The 15444-nt window shown below is 44.4% G+C and overlaps 1 protein-coding gene across 14 annotated transcripts in view; it reads left to right on the forward strand.

Annotated features, from left to right (window-relative positions):
- Positions 1-1808: 1808 nt before the first annotated feature.
- Positions 1809-15444, forward strand: part of LOC105354170 (carbohydrate sulfotransferase 1) — a 48784-nt gene continuing 35148 nt past the window's right edge. For 4 of the 14 annotated variants that reach the window (XR_013656325.1, XR_002873380.2, XR_013656321.1 and 1 more), the window contains exons 1-2: positions 5115-5250; positions 11251-11385. Coding sequence is in view for 1 of the 14 variants with exons in the window: in XM_078948343.1 (XP_078804469.1) it covers positions 5834-6106; positions 11251-11385 (408 nt within the window). In the remaining 13 variants the exon portion in view is untranslated. Of the gene's footprint in view, positions 6107-11174; positions 11386-15444 lie in introns of all 14 variants that reach the window. The other 10 variants (XR_013656319.1, XR_013656318.1, XM_078948343.1 and 7 more) reach the window with 7 other exon arrangements.

Here is a 15444-nt window from a genome sequence, read left to right on the forward strand (position 1 = left end):
ATGGAAAATAGAGAGAAGAAAGAAGAAGAAAGAAATGCGAGATTTAACTTATGTCACTACTCCAAAAGATTTACAGATATTTTTTGAGCCTTTGAATCTTTTGAAGCAGATATTAACTATAGGTAAAGACCAGACTTTTTTCTTTCAATGTTAGATATAAAATTAGCCCAATAAAAAGTAACTGATGGAACAGAAACCAGATGATCTTGGAACAAAGCTCGGAATTTTGAGTTCAACTGTTTTAGTGGAGGTGAAGCAGAAAATACCCAGGGGAGATTTGAACACATCAGAAGGATGAAGAGTCAAACGAGGAGCGCTGCAGAAACCCCTGAATAACACGCAAAGTCCAGACGGTACGGCATCAAACACTACTGCCAATTTCCGGAGATAGTGAGTGTCTCCATAAAAAGTTGTAAAATATTTTATTAATTCCAATACAGACTGCTTTAGTAACCTGTAAAGATTGAGCATAGGTCAAACGAGAGAGCCATTTGATCACTCTGCTCTTCAGAAATAGATCTTTTTGCAGCCATTAGTTAAGGGTTTTTTGGGTTTTATCTGTTAAAGGAGAGAAATCTTTAGAAGTTCTGGATTGCATATCTTTAGTCATTTGAATACCAAGGCATGTTACAGAAGTTTTCACAGGAAAACCTTGAATGGAAGTTAACAAATAGTTTTTAACAAGCAGAATTACACATTTGTTTAAATTAAGAGTAACTCCAGAAGCTTTAGAAAAGGATTGGATAATGTCGATTGCCACAGCTATTTGTGAAGTGTCCCGAAGTATTTTTTCAATAAGAAAAGTTCAACTCAATGCTTTGTTATATACCCTTTGTTGCCAATGACAGCAGTCAAATGCTTTCTGTAAGTTTTCACAAACTCCTTTTCATCCATTCATTCATTTTCTATTCAGTTTTTCCCTTTTGGGGTCAGGGGGATGCCGGAGCCTATCCTGGCCACTTGTGGACGAAGGCAGGGGACACCCTGGGCAGGTCACCAGTCTGTCGCAGGGTAGAATGTCCACAATCACACATCCATTCACTCTCACACTCACACCTAGGGACAGTTTAGAGTTGCCAATTTACCTATGAAGCATGTTTTTGGACGGTGGGAGGAAGCCGGAGATCCCGGAGAAAACCCACGCATGCACGGGGAGAACATGCAAACTCCACACAGAAAGGTCCCCAATGATGTTCTGTTTCAGGTCCCCTAGCTGGGACTTGAACTGGGAGCCTTCTTGCTGTGAGGCAAGAGCGCCAACTGCTGCACCAACGTGCAGCCTTTCAGTTTTCACAAACTGTTGCTGCTATTTTGGCCCATTCCTCCATGCAGATCTCCTCTAGAGCAGTTATGTTTTTGGGGCTGCCACTGGGAAACACAGACTTTCAACTCCCTCCAAAGGTTTTTTATCCTCTTCTGGATCCTTCAAATGCTCTCTAGCAAACTTTAGACTGGCTTTAGCAGGGGGACACGTTTGGCCCTACAGGGTACGAGTCCCTGGTGGTGTAGTGTGTTACTGGTGGTAGCCTTTGTTACTTTCAAATCAAATCAAACTTTATTTATAAAATAGCGCTTCTCATGCACTTTGTGCAGCTCGAAGCGCTTTAACACTAAAAACAGTAAACACACAACATTACAATAAAAACCCCAACCCACCCTTCACCCTTCCCACTCCCCTCCATTAAACCACATGACCCATGGCTCCCACGTACAATGAAATATGACTATGTAACTGTAAAAGAATAAATAAATAAATAAATAAATAAATAAATAAATAAATAAATAAACAAACAAACAAACAAGTATGGCTTGGCTCTGCTGTGAGGAAGCAGTATCTGGGAATCCTTTCATACCAGGAGCCAGCCTGGCCACCGGAACATCGCCACAGTGCCCACCCAGACCGGGACAACACCGGGGTCCCCCTCACAGCCAAAAGCTGTAAAATTAGACCCCAGCCGCCCCAGCAAGGGCAACAACTGCAGCAACAACCGCTGACCAAACCGGCATCCCTGGAGGAAAAGACCCCCTCAAGAAACACTGGGGCTAAAATCATAAGATGCTAAAATTAAAAACATAAAATTGAAAATAAGATGCGTAAAATTAAAATAAATACATAAAATAGCCTATACTAAAACTAATAGAATAAATTAGCAGTTAAAATCAACTAAAAGCTAAATTAAAAAGGTGGGTCTTGAGCCTCTTCTTAAAAACCTCTACAGTCTCTGCGGCCCTGAGGCTCTCCGGAAGGCCGTTCCACAGGCGAGGACCATAATGGCAGAACGAAGCCTCACCATACGTTTTGGTCCTCACCTTGGGAACAACTAAGAGGCCAGCACCGGAGGACCTCAGGGTCCGCGAGGGCTCATATTTTAAAAGAATATCATTTAAATAAGAAGGCCCAAGACCATAAAAACATTTATAAACCATTAAAAGAATCTTAAAATCAATCCTGAAACGCACAGGGAGCCAATGCAGCGATTTTAAAACCGGTGTAATGTGTTCTCGCCCTCTGGTTCTCGTCAGAACTCGTGCCGCTGAGTTCTGTAGAAGTTGTAAGTTTGAAAGAGACTTTTTGGGTAAACCAGAGAGCAGGGCATTACAATAATCTAAACGACTGAAAATAAAAGCATGCATTAGCACCTCTGTGCTGGCAAGAGAGAGGAACGGGCGGACTCTGGCAATGTTTTTGAGATGATAAAATCCTGTCTTAACGACATTTTTAATGTGTGGGATAAAATTTAGCTCAGAGTCAAAAAGTACGCCCAGGTTTCTCACACATTGAGAAGGTTTAAAATTATGAAGATGTGGTAAAATCATCTCTCTCTTGTCTTCAGAACCGATGATTAAAACTTCAGTTTTGTCCTGGTTGAGCTGTAAGAAATTTTCTGCCATCCACAGCTTTATATCTAAAATGCAGTTTAAAAGAGTGTTGACAGGTTCAAGGTCATCAGGAGACACGGCGATGTAAAGCTGTGTATCATCAGCATAGCTGTGAAAGTCAACGCCGTGTCTCCTGATGACCTCCCCAAGAGGCAACATATACAAATTAAAAAGTATTGGCCCTAAAATCGACCCTTGGGGAACCCCACAACTTATTTTGTGGATTCTTGAAGAGCACGTATCCATACTTACATAAAAGTGTCGATCTGTCAGGTAAGAGTAAAACCACTTAAGAACATTTCCAGAGAGGCCCACCAGACTCCTAAGTCTGTCTAATAAAATCTGGTGATCTACTGTATCAAAAGCGGCACTAAGATCCAGCAGCACCAGAACAGAAAGTTTCTGTGAGTCGTAGTTTAATCTTAGATCATTAACGATCTTTAAAAGAGCCGTCTCTGTGCTGTGGCTTTTCCTAAAACCAGACTGATATTTTTCTAAAATTTTTTGGGCATTTAAAAACTCATGCAGTTGAGTAGCGACACTTTTTTCTATTATTTTACTTAAAAATGGTAAGTTGGATATGGGTCTATAGTTATCCAGATTTTTTGGATCTAATTGACTCTTCTTCAGAAGGGGCCTCACCACCGCCATCTTACAGGCAGAGGGGAAGACCCCCGTCTGAAGAGAGCAGTTTACTATATTTAAAAGCTCTGACTCAAAGAATCCATAAAATGTTTTAAAAAGTGAAGTGGGAATGGGATCTAAAAGGCAGGTTGTAGTGTTTACTTGGGATACAACTCGACCAAGCATCTCTGCATCAACCAGGACAAAACTCCCCAGTGTTTCTTCTGGTAAAAACAATGCTGGTGGTCTGTTAAGATCCGTGTACTGCATAGATGACATGTTTGATCTTATAGCATTGATTTTACCCATGAAGTGGTCTGCAAAGTCCTCACATGCAGCATTAGATGATGGCATGGAGGACTTGTTGAAGTCTTTGTTTATTAAAATATCAATTGTTTTAAAAAGAAATTTGGGGTTGTTTTTATTTTCTGAAATGATTTTTGAAAAATAGGAGGTTCTGGCCCGTTTGACTGAGTTATTGTAGATTTTGAGTTGTTCTTTAAAAATGTCTTTATGAATGATTAAATTTGTCTTCCGGTATTTCCTCTCTGCTCTCCTGCAGTTCTGCTTCAGACCCTTAATGTCGTCAGTCTTCCATGGCATTTTAGGAGTGGCTCTTAATGTTTTTGTTTTGAGTGGAGCCACTGCATCTATGGAAGACTGAAGTCTGTTATTAAAATGATCAACAATAAAATCACAGGGTGCAGGTAAAATCTGAGCAGGAGTTTGCTTAAAAACATCAATAAAACTTGCAGCCACTTCAGGAGTTAAATACCGCTTCCTCACAGTTCTCACTGACGCTTCCTGCTGGATTTCACTGGTGACAGTAAAAAACACACAATAATGGTCTGATATGGCCAAGTCAACAACAGAGGACACCCCAGTGGACAGACCATAGGTAATGACAAGGTCCAGGGTGTGTCCTCTGTTGTGAGTCGGCTGTGTGACATGCTGCTGAAAATCCATGCTGTTTAGAAGATTTAAAAACTCACAGGCATAGATATCATCATGATTGTCAACATGCAAATTAAAATCACCAGTAATTAAAATCCTATTGTACCTAATATGAAGAGATGATAAAAGTTCCGAAAATTCTTCGATAAAACAGGAAGGAGGGGTTGGTGGTCTGTATACTGTGACAGTTAAAACAGGAGGGTCTCCAAAGACAAAAGCATGATGCTCGAATGAACAATATTTACCAAGTAAAATATTTTCAGATAAAATTCTTTTGTGAGCAATCGATGCTGTACCTCCACCTTTCTTTCCTTCCCTGATTGAAAATAAAAAGTTAAAATTAGGTGGAGAAGCCTGAGTGAGAATAGGTGGTGCATCAGAGCCAAGCCAGGTTTCAGTTAAAAACAAACAGGTTAAATCATGGTCTAAAATCAGATCATTAATGATAAAAGACTTATTTAAAAGTGATCTGACATTTAAAAGAGCCATCTTCATGGTTGTGGGTACAATCTGATGTGTGCTTGTCGTAGGTTTTGCGACTGATGTGTGAATTGGTCGGAGACAACAAACACGCGAGGCACGTGGATATGAATGCAAATGATTTGACTGTCTATTGGTGATGCGGACTGGTATGTGATGCTGAATGGCAGAGAATGATGAGTCAGGGGTGTGGATGTCCTGGTTCAACCGTCAGCTGGATATGGTTTTGAAAGAACGGAGGGTGAGATCAATGCTCATGCTGAGAAGACGGGAACCACTATTGTTGGGGTGTAAACCATCTGATTTAAAGAGGTATGGTCTATTGTAAAAGGTTGTGAAGTTATCAACGTATGGAATGCTTATGGAATGACAGTATGTTTTTAACCAAATGTGAAGCTGACGGACGCGTGAGAACATGATGTCTCCATAACGGGGTGCAGGCAGTGGTCCAGATACGATACAGTGTATGTTTAACTGTTGGATGGTATGAATCAGATGGATGAAGTCCATTTTCAGAGTCTCTGATTGCTGCAGTTTCAGGTTGTTGGTGCCTGCATGTATGATAAAAGTCTCCGCAGAGGGGTGTTTGACAGAAAGTTGGTGAGCAGAGTTTTTAATGTAATTGACGACAGCTCCAGAGAGTGAGTGTGTGTGGCACCTTCTGACCCGGACATGCCGGACAACGGAGTCTCCCACGATGAGCACGGGCTGCTGCACAGGTCCGGGTCTTCCAGCGGGTCTCCCCGCGACAGCAGCGGGGTGAAGAGCAGCGGCCTCCGCTCCAGCGTGCTCAGGTGGAGAAATGGGAGCTCCATAGTGATGTTTCCGGGCAGACAGAACTCCAGCGTGAAGACCTGGTTTTTCTGTGGAGAGTGGATCCCCTGAAGCTGGTGAGATGCAGGCTGCGGCGCGCGAGCCCCGGGGAAGCTCGCCTGAGCGTCGGGCCACCGCGTCTTTCAGCAGACGGCGGCGTTTCCTTCTCGTGGCGGGGGCCAGCGGAACAGCAGAGGATCCGGGCGGCTGGGCCAGTGCCGCGGCTCCGGGAAGAAGGGCGAGCCGGCCAGGCTCCAGCAAAGCGGGCACCGAAGTAGCAGACGCCGTTGGATCCGTAGAGGTGGTAGCGGGAGTCGTCGCCTGGCTGGGACCAGCAGCAGAGCCGGATGCCACGGTAGGCGTTCTGCCCGATGTCGGTCCCGGTGAGCCCGCTCGGGTCGCTGACGCCGCGGTGAGGTCTTCAGCCAGCGGGGCAAAGCGGTTGGTCAGCGCTAGGTTCCCCGAACTGGCTGTGTCGGGTTCGGGTCCACAGATCCTCCGGCCGCGACGTGTCACCTCAGCCCACGACTGTTTGGGCGTAGAGCAGAGGGCTGGAGCCCTGGGCCCGGCATCAGCCTGGTCCTCATGGAGGTCCTGTCGACTCCTGGCCTCCAGCAGTGCAGAGCTGGTGTTGGTGGTGCTCGGTGCCCCGTCCATCCGTTCCCACCCGTTGTTTTTACGGCCACATATTTGAATTATGTTGCTGTCCGTAGTGGTGGAATGGGCTTCAGCGGGGGTTTCTCCAAACCACGGAAGGGTTTGAGAAAGGGAGCGGTTGGTGTTAATGGAATGCTGTAGCTGCTGGATATACTTAGACTGGGATGTCGATACTGAGAGAATTTTCTCTATCAGAATTGATTTCTCTCTGAGTTCCAGTCTAAGCTTTTGAACGGTTTCCCTAAGTTGGCAATGTCCTTGGTTACAGTTGTCTGGAGTGCATGAAACTCCGTCTGGACGAGCGGCAGCCATACTTTGGTCCCAGCTCTCTGCAGGTCATTCAATAGGTCCCACGTGTGGTTCTGAGATTTTTGCTCACTGTTCTTTGATAATTTTGACCCCACAGGGTGAGATCTTGGGGGGACCCCAGATGGAGGGAGATTCTCAGTGGTCTTGTATGTGTTCCATTTCCAAATAATTGCCCCCACAGTTGATTTCTTCACACAAAGCTGTTTACCTGTTGCAGATTCAGTCTTCCAGCCTGCTGCAGGTCAATAATTTGGTTTCTGGTGTCCTTAGACAGCTCTTTGGTCTCCATAGTGGAGTTTGGAGTGTGACTGTTTGAGGTTGTGGACAGGTGTCTTTCTATAGATAACCAGTTCAAACAGGAGCCGTTAATACAGGCAACCAGTGGAGGACAGAAGATCCTCTACAGAAGAAGTTACAGGTCTGTGAGAGACAAAAATCTTGCTTGTTTGTGGGTGAAAAAATACTGATTTTCCACCATAATTTGCAAATAAATTCTTAAAAAATCAGACCAAGTGATTTTGTGGATTTTGTTTCTTGTTTTGTCTTTCATAATTGAGGTTAAAGAAAATTACAGGCCTCTCTCATAAATGGGAACATTTGCACAATTGTTGGCTGGCTAAATACTTTTTTGCCCCACTTTAAGGTGTCAGATTTGGGGGCTGTTGTTGGTTGTGGGGTTGGCCCATAATCTGTTATATGTCTGTCTCCCTTTTTCCAGATTTCCATTGACCATGAAGTTATGCAAATTTGTGACAGTAAATTTGCGAAATGGAAAAACAACAAAAAAATGGCATTTATATTAAAAAAAGGATTTTGACTTGGAGGAGCTGGTTTTTATTGCATATCGAAATTGAAATGTTTAGCAAAACTTGAAATGGTAACACTTTTTTCGAATCAAATGAGTCAGACAACAATTGTTTCTTGGTAGGAACCATGGGCACTGCGCGACGAGCGCCACAGTGGGTCCCCCGGAATCACACAACTCATCAAAAGTTGAGCGTGCCATGCTCCTCTGTAAAATGACCAACCACCATTTCTTAAAATCACTTCATCTGTTGCTGCTCTCACATTGTAACAGGTTAATACTGCAAAGGGATCGGATGGAAAGTTTCATGGAAAGTTTTTCTAAAAAGACAGTCAGTGGCGATCTCGTAGCATGATTATTGCACAGGTGTGCCTTAGACTGGCCACAAGAAAAGGCCACTCTGAAATCTTCGGCTTATGGTGGAGAAATGGACATTCAATTCCCTAGCAACAGCTCTGGTTGACATTCCTGCTATCAGCATGCTAATTGCACGCTCCCTCAAATCTTGCAACATCTGTGGCATTGTGCTGTGTGATACAACTGAAGATTTCAGAGTGGCCTTTTCTTGTGGCCAGTCTAAGGCACACCTGTGCAATAATCATGCTGTCTAATCAGCATCTTGATATGGCACACCTGCGAGGTGGGATGGATTTCTTGGCAAAGGAGAAGTGCTCACTATCACAGATTTAGACAGATTTGTGAACAATATTTCAGAGAACTGGTTATTTTGTGTATGTGGAAAATGTTTCACATCTTTGAGTTCATACCATAAAAAATGGGAGCAAGAACAAAAGTGTTGCGTTTATATATTTGGTCAGTGTATAAACTAGAGCTGTGACGGTGAGGGATTTTTGATCACCCCGGTGATGAAGCAGCAGGGGTCGCGGTGTTGCGGTTAACCGCACCCCGCACAATGTTTGTTGTTACGGAGTGAAGGAGAACAGTAATAGAAGGTTTCCCCCAGAACAACAGTGAACGATTCTTTATGAAACCGCTCAGGAGTAGAGCTGTGACGGTGTGGGATTTTGATCTCCACGGTGATGAAGCAGCAAGAGTCGCGGTGTCAGGACTCTTGCGACCCCCCCCCCCCCAACACAAAATCCTCCGTCGCGCACTCAAGAACGCACGCAACTTGTAATGGAAATGAATATAATGGAAATTCCCTCAGAAGTCCTTGAAGTCTGAACACAGGACTTGCAGAAAAAGTAAATTATTAGCAAAGATGAATGTGTTTATTATAGTTCAAATCACGCACCATATGCAGAATTTCAAAAAAAAAAGAAAAAAGAGGAGCTTGCGGTTTTCTGCAATCTACCTGCACACTCCACCATGTTGCCCTATGCAACTGTATTTTATTTTAGAGAGAACAGTTTATTTAATTTGTTTAACATTACACCATGATAGAAATATGTCAAAAACATTGCTGTTTTTTTCTTTAAATAACTTCTTTTTTCATGTATTTTACTTTTTCAAGTAGGAAAAATGTATAAAGTAAAATGTTTTGCTGAAAAAACAATGTTTTTGCACAATGAGGAAACAAAACACTTTATGTTCTTAATTTGTTATTTATTTAGCTATTTTTCGTCCTCAAAAAGTATCAATAAGAGTATAGTTAAAAAACCGGATCGATAAGCAGTATCAATAAGAGTAGTAGTACCGTTAAAACCTTAACAATACCCATCCCTATTCATCAACCACAGCACACTCAAGCTCTGCACGGAGCCCCTTCGTGTGGAGTACCTTCTTCACCGAGTGTTATATCTGGACCTGACATTCTGTCTGACTCTGGTTGCCTGCCGCCTGCCCTGACCCTTGCCTGGATTCTGACCACCCTGTCTCTCCTCTTATAATCTCATGCCTGTTAGCGACTCATATTGCCTGACCCTGATTTAGCTTTGTGGACTTTTAGCTAAGCTAATAAACCTGCTGCATTTGGAACAAGCCGTCTGCGTGTTATTGTGAGAGCCAGGGGATCAATAACATTCTAAAAAGTTGAATTCTGTGTAAGTTCAATAAATGAGGTTCCAAGTGCACGCTTCAGTTAAATTGAATTATCTCTGTCTGTCTAAACTAAAATGAAACAATGTATACACCCATAAAAACATAAAGCATTTTTTGTGAAAGTTACATTTCTGATTTAGACAAAAGAGAAATGCGAACATTGTCACATTATTCAATTCGAATAAGCATTTACAGCGGGGAGCCTGGAAAAAAGCTGCTAGATAGCACTGACGTCATCGCCCCGCCTCCCCTCTGGAAATGCTTTTTCGAATTGAATAATGCGACAATGTTCACAGGCTGGATGTTAAAATGAAAATCCAATCCCCTCTTTGCGTTTTCGTTTTAATTATGACACAGTAGAAATGAAAAAGCATTTTGAAGTATTGATTTTTCATTTTAATTTTGAGTCATTTGATGCAGTTACATTTTGAAAATGAAAAGAATTTCTGTTAATCCATTTTAATTGTCAAATTAGACATTTCTAAATTAATTTTACTACACATTTGCCAGAGAACTTTTTGAAATTGAAATGTCAAATACCATTTTCATTTTAATTAAGTTACAGAATAAGCAGTGTTGAGGAAGAAAATGAAAAAAGCATTTTGAAGGATTGCTTTTTCATTTAAATTTTGAGTCAAAAAATGCAGCTTCATTTTGAAAATGAAAAACTATCTCTGTTTTTTTATTTTTAATTATGCTACAGAATCGCTTCCATAGTTATGTTGTTGTGTTGCGGGTAATTTCGTTGTGCTTCGGGTAATGCCGTTGGTTTTTTCTTTTGTATGTAGTGTGAGCCCTGTCGGCCACCGTACCTACGGAAAAACGGCAAAAGTTCGGCATGGCGAAATCGTTGCTAGAGCTGTTAATGGAGCCTGCAGCTATCCTCGAACATCGAAACCATCTGGAAACAGCAGGAGACGATCTTTTAAATGTGCTTTCATTATTTTTATGATTATTATTAAATTCCAGTTTGCTCATAACTTTCTAATTATGTGCAGCCAGTGCTTTATTCTTGGCTGCCAGGACCCGGAAGAAGCGTTACGATGAGGATGATGAATATGAGGACGATGAATACGTGCTAACAACATTTAGATGTGGATGAACTTAAAGTCCGTGAGGGCAATCTGCATCTTTGCTGCACGTAAATATGTGGGAATAACATCAGCTTTAATTTTGTCTGGACACGACTGGAAACACAAATTCTCATACTTGTTTACACGGTTTCTCAGGACGGTGCGGTATTTCTGCATTCAAAAGCCGCCTCCACCAGCTCACACACCGTCTTTATAGCAGTTCTCCGAGACACGGTTCTCCTGAGTACGGATGGACTGCGGTCCGAAGCCTCCTCCATCATTTTATTTTTGATTCAACAGCTGCAGCTTTATTGTGAAAATGAAAAAAAAGCATTTCCGGTCTTGACTTCTATGTTTAATTATGATACATAAATGCTTCCATACAGGACTGGATGTGAGTGCTGAAGTTTACTGGGAGTCCTTAAACGCCCCCTGTCTCCCTCAGCCCAGGATCAACATGGGGGGGGGGGGGGGGTGGGGGGGGGGGGTTCAGGTGGAAGAAACCCCGTTTTAGTGTGTGCAGCTCTCAGTGGCCCCTCTCCGTTGGTGATAACATTTTAAATTCTCATTCACTTCAGTGGAGACGGACATGAGGGCGGGGCGAGAGGGCGGGGGAAGCTGAGAAACGTCACGACTGTCATTGTGATGCTGCAGCTGGTGAGGTGGACCAGACCCCGTCCCCGCACATCAGATGAAGGCCCGTCCAGCTCTCATCAGACCCACTCACGACGCGTCCAGCATCGTCGGGCTTCGACCCTTCTTCTGCCACGGCGAGCGCACAGAAAGGAGGTAACCGAGGCGGGGGGGGGGGGGGGGGGTATATCTCTGCGGAGAGCCAGCAGGGGTTCGTGAGCGGCTCTGCAGCCTCACGCGGTGAACGCGCACTGCTGATGTGGATGTAATTGTAAGAGGCCGGGCATGTGGCAGTCATTGTCCAGCACGCCAGAAACCCTGTGTACTCACTCAGTCACTTCTGCAGTGAGGGAGCATCTGGGCCGAGACCGAACCTGAAACTAAGGGTCCCGGTTCGGTGGTGACAGCCACATGAGCATGTCTTCCAGGCCACTGCAGGGCTGACGCTGGTTCCTCATCCTCTTTGTGTAAAACGGACAGTCAACACCTGACTGTCATGCAAACACAACCTAAAGGCAGTCGGCCACTAAGTGGGTCATCATTCCTTTTACACGTTGGGGAACCATATTTAAGCCCAAGGGGCCACTCAAGGCCTAATCATAATCATGATCATCTTTAGCTTCACTCTATGGCACAGATTACCTCCAAATGCAAGCATTGTCCTCTCTTCCCCACTAACACCACATCTCTGCTGATTGATAACTGCTGACAATTTTCAATGAGCGTCATTTGATAAGATGGGAGCTTCAAATGTTTCTTTACTGCTTAAAGTTGGCACACTGCAGAACATGAGCATCCATCCATCTTTTTATGGAACCCACTGAAGCTACTATTGGGTGAAGGCGGGGTACACCCTAAACAGACTGTTGCAGGACCAAAGAGGCAGTTTTAGAGCCGCCAGTTAACCTGTGAAGCATGCCTTTGGACTCTGGGAGGAAGCTGGAGTGCTTGGAGAAAACCCACACAAGCACAAGAACACGCAAACTCCACGCAGAAAGGTTTTAGCTGAGTTTCCAACCAGGACTGTCTCACTGTGAGAGGAGAGAGCTAACCACTACCACACCATGTAGCCTTCATTTTGACATGAGAAAGAACATTTTTTCAAAGCTAAACTACACTTGATGATTACAATGCAGATCTCATTTTTGGTGAACACCTTTCCTTTCATGCTTTATGACACTCTTTGGCCACAGATCACTTCTGAAACCTTCCTCCACAGAGGGGCGCAAAAAGTGGGTCTGCAGTGTATGCGTCGCATAGGGACGCCGGGCCTACAGGGGGCGCCAAAACAAAGTTGGGCAAATTATTTACAGTCTGTATTTTTAAATTTCACAGCTGTTTGTTCACATATGAATAATATGATCAGAAGAAGCTCATAATAACTGATTGGGCGCCCCTGACGCTCCTACTTCACTCGAGTCTTGTTGCACAGAGAGCGCGCTCCGCGGAGACGCGTTGACATCGTTGATTGTTTTTGTTTGAATCGTGTAGTCATCTGATGACAGCGTGGCAAAGGTGGAAAGGCAAAAGAAAACACATCGGGGGCTCAAAACAGAAAACGCTAGAGGGAGAAGGACAAGGATGTAGATGGAATGAAGAAAAGTTTCTCCTATTGGTTGAGAGACAGCAGCTACGTTATAGCCGTGTTAAAAGCAGGCTAGGAAACATTCAGGCTAGCTTCAGCTACAATTTTTGCTAGGCTATGCTGAGTTACGCTCAATGGTGTAAAAGTAGAGCAGTGAGAGTCGTGTTGACTGTATTATCCACTGAGCTAGCTGTTTGCTCTGCAGGCAGACTGCTGCGGGTCGCTGATGTCCTTCAGGCAGGCCAGCACCAATTGCTGAAAAGATTTCACTAGCTGCGTTTATATGGACAAAAGTAATCGGAATGAATGCCTGACCAGGCGGAAAATGCATCGTGTAAACACGCCGTTCAGAATAATCTGCCCCAATCAGACTCGTTCGGATCAAAATTTCTTTCTGATGGAGTTAGGTGGGTTATGCCGATTGCTGATCCGATCGTGGTGCATGTAAACGGTTTATTCTGATCGTGGGTCTCTACTGCTCTGGTTTTACGTCATGCATAAACGATATGGCGCTCCAGAGGAGACTTTGGAGCACAAACAGGACCGACCTGCTGCTGCACGGAAGCCTGGTGCTAGGCACGGATGCCTCTGCGCTCCACCCTCGCCCCGCGGGTTCCTCTCCTCTCCCAAGGGAGAGGGCGCTGGGGAGGAGGGTTTCGTGCCCCTCGACGACGTCCGGACCCTGCGCGATCAAGTCGTGGCTGCTGGTGGACCCAGCGAGCCATTTCTCTGAGCAGAGCACCCGGACTTGTAGCTTTGTGCTTGAGGGGAGTGGAGGATGCTGTGTTACATGTGGGAGGCTTCGGACTGCGATCCGCCCCGCTGCTTTAGGTGAACGAGCTGCCGATCTCAGGAGAACCGTGTGTCCGAGCAGAGCTGGGACCTCCAGCTCACACAGCGGCTTTGGGGGTGTGTGTGAGCTTTTCAATGCAGAAATGCCGCCCAGCCCTTACAAACACCAAACAATCTACGTGGATTTGTGTTTCCAGTCGTGTCCTTTCAAAATAAAGGCTGATGTTGTTTCCACATATTTACGTTCAGCCAAGTAAAAGATTGCGGCATTTCCTGCATGGATTTTATGTTCATCCAGGCTAAATGTTGTTAGCGCGTGTTAGCCTTCTCCTAACCCTTCTTCTAGCTGCTTTCCACCACAAAAAAAGCACTGACCACACAGATTGAAAATATAATGATGAGTGAACAGGCACTTCATAATATTCATACCATAATAAAAGCACATTTAGAAGTTCATTTCGTATATTACCGAACTGTCACGCATCTACAGCATGTATGTGGCAGCTCGGCTTGTTTACGGTTGGACTCATTTCCTCTTCCAGTATTTTAGAGAGTCCTGCGCATGTCCAAATGATGTATTCCCACTGAAAGTGTGGCGCATGTAGACGGTTTGTTATAATCGGAAAAAGTTTTTCTGGGCCCATGTACACGGTTGAATTCTAATCCGATCTTTGATCGGATCAAAACATTTTGCACATGGAACCGCGGCTAGTGTCACATACGTCAGGGTTATTGGTGTATTTAATCTTATAACATGGCTTTTCTCATGAGCTTGGATGATGGGGAAGCATTTAAAGCAAGAGGGGACCACGCGCATCTCCAGGGAGCTGTTGAAGATCTGGGTGAAGGTGGGAGCCAGCTGGTCAGCACAGAATCTCAGGCAGGATTGAAACACTCCATCAGGTCTTGGGGTCTTCCTGATCTTCTGTCTCTGAGAGTGCGGATGCACGTTGTGTTCACAGATCCTTGCTGCAGGAAGGGGGGGCCGGGATGGGGGTGGTTTAGGGTGCAGGTAGGTTCTTTGTAATGGAGATAGTGGGGGAAGAGAAAGGTGTTATAGTCCGTTCAAACTTGGACTAGACCGCAGCCTCTCAGCAGGCAGGACGATGATCACCTGTAGCTGGTGATGGGGTGGGCGATACTGGGAATTTGGGTATCAATCCGATGTAATTACAGGGTCAGTATAGCCGATATCGATACTGATCCTTTTTTCTTGAAATGTCTGATTATAGAATCATTTTTTGTTATACCATGGTCCGGGTGTTCGTTAAAAAGTGAGATACCACAGGATAACCGCAGGTGAAAAAAGAAGTTCCGGTCACCTAGCTTAAATGATATTGCAAATAGAGGGGATGTCACAGTATTTGAGAGCAAGTAATTCACATTTTTTTATGTCCAAGCAGAGTCCAGATGCAGCAGAGAAACTATTGATCAGATCAATAGCTAACGGTACCTGAGCATCATCTTTTAGAAACAGGGTGGTGTCATCAGCCAGTTGGCTGATAATGACTGTGTGGTTTGCTGATTTATGTGTTAATATTGAGTCAGTAAGGAGCTGGTTACAGAGGAGGAATAAATTAGGAGTAATGCGGGGCATCCTTACTCCTCTTTTAGGAGTTTTTTTCTACCTAAAATTAGGAGAGGACCCAGGATGAAGTTTGATAGAACAGTTTCCCCCTGCATGCTGCATGGTGGCGCAGTGGTTAGCGCTCTTGCCTCACAACAAGGAGGCCCCTGGTTCAAGTCCCAGCTGGGGGACCTGGACCAGAACATCAGTGTGTGGAGTTTGCAAGTTATCCCCGTGCATGTCCAGGCCTCTGGCAGCCCCGTGACCCTGT

This window comes from Oryzias latipes, chromosome 6, assembly GCF_053564925.1.
Source record: "Oryzias latipes strain Hd-rR chromosome 6, Olatipes_Hd-rR_3.1".
NCBI classification, from domain to species: Eukaryota; Metazoa; Chordata; class Actinopteri; order Beloniformes; family Adrianichthyidae; genus Oryzias; species Oryzias latipes.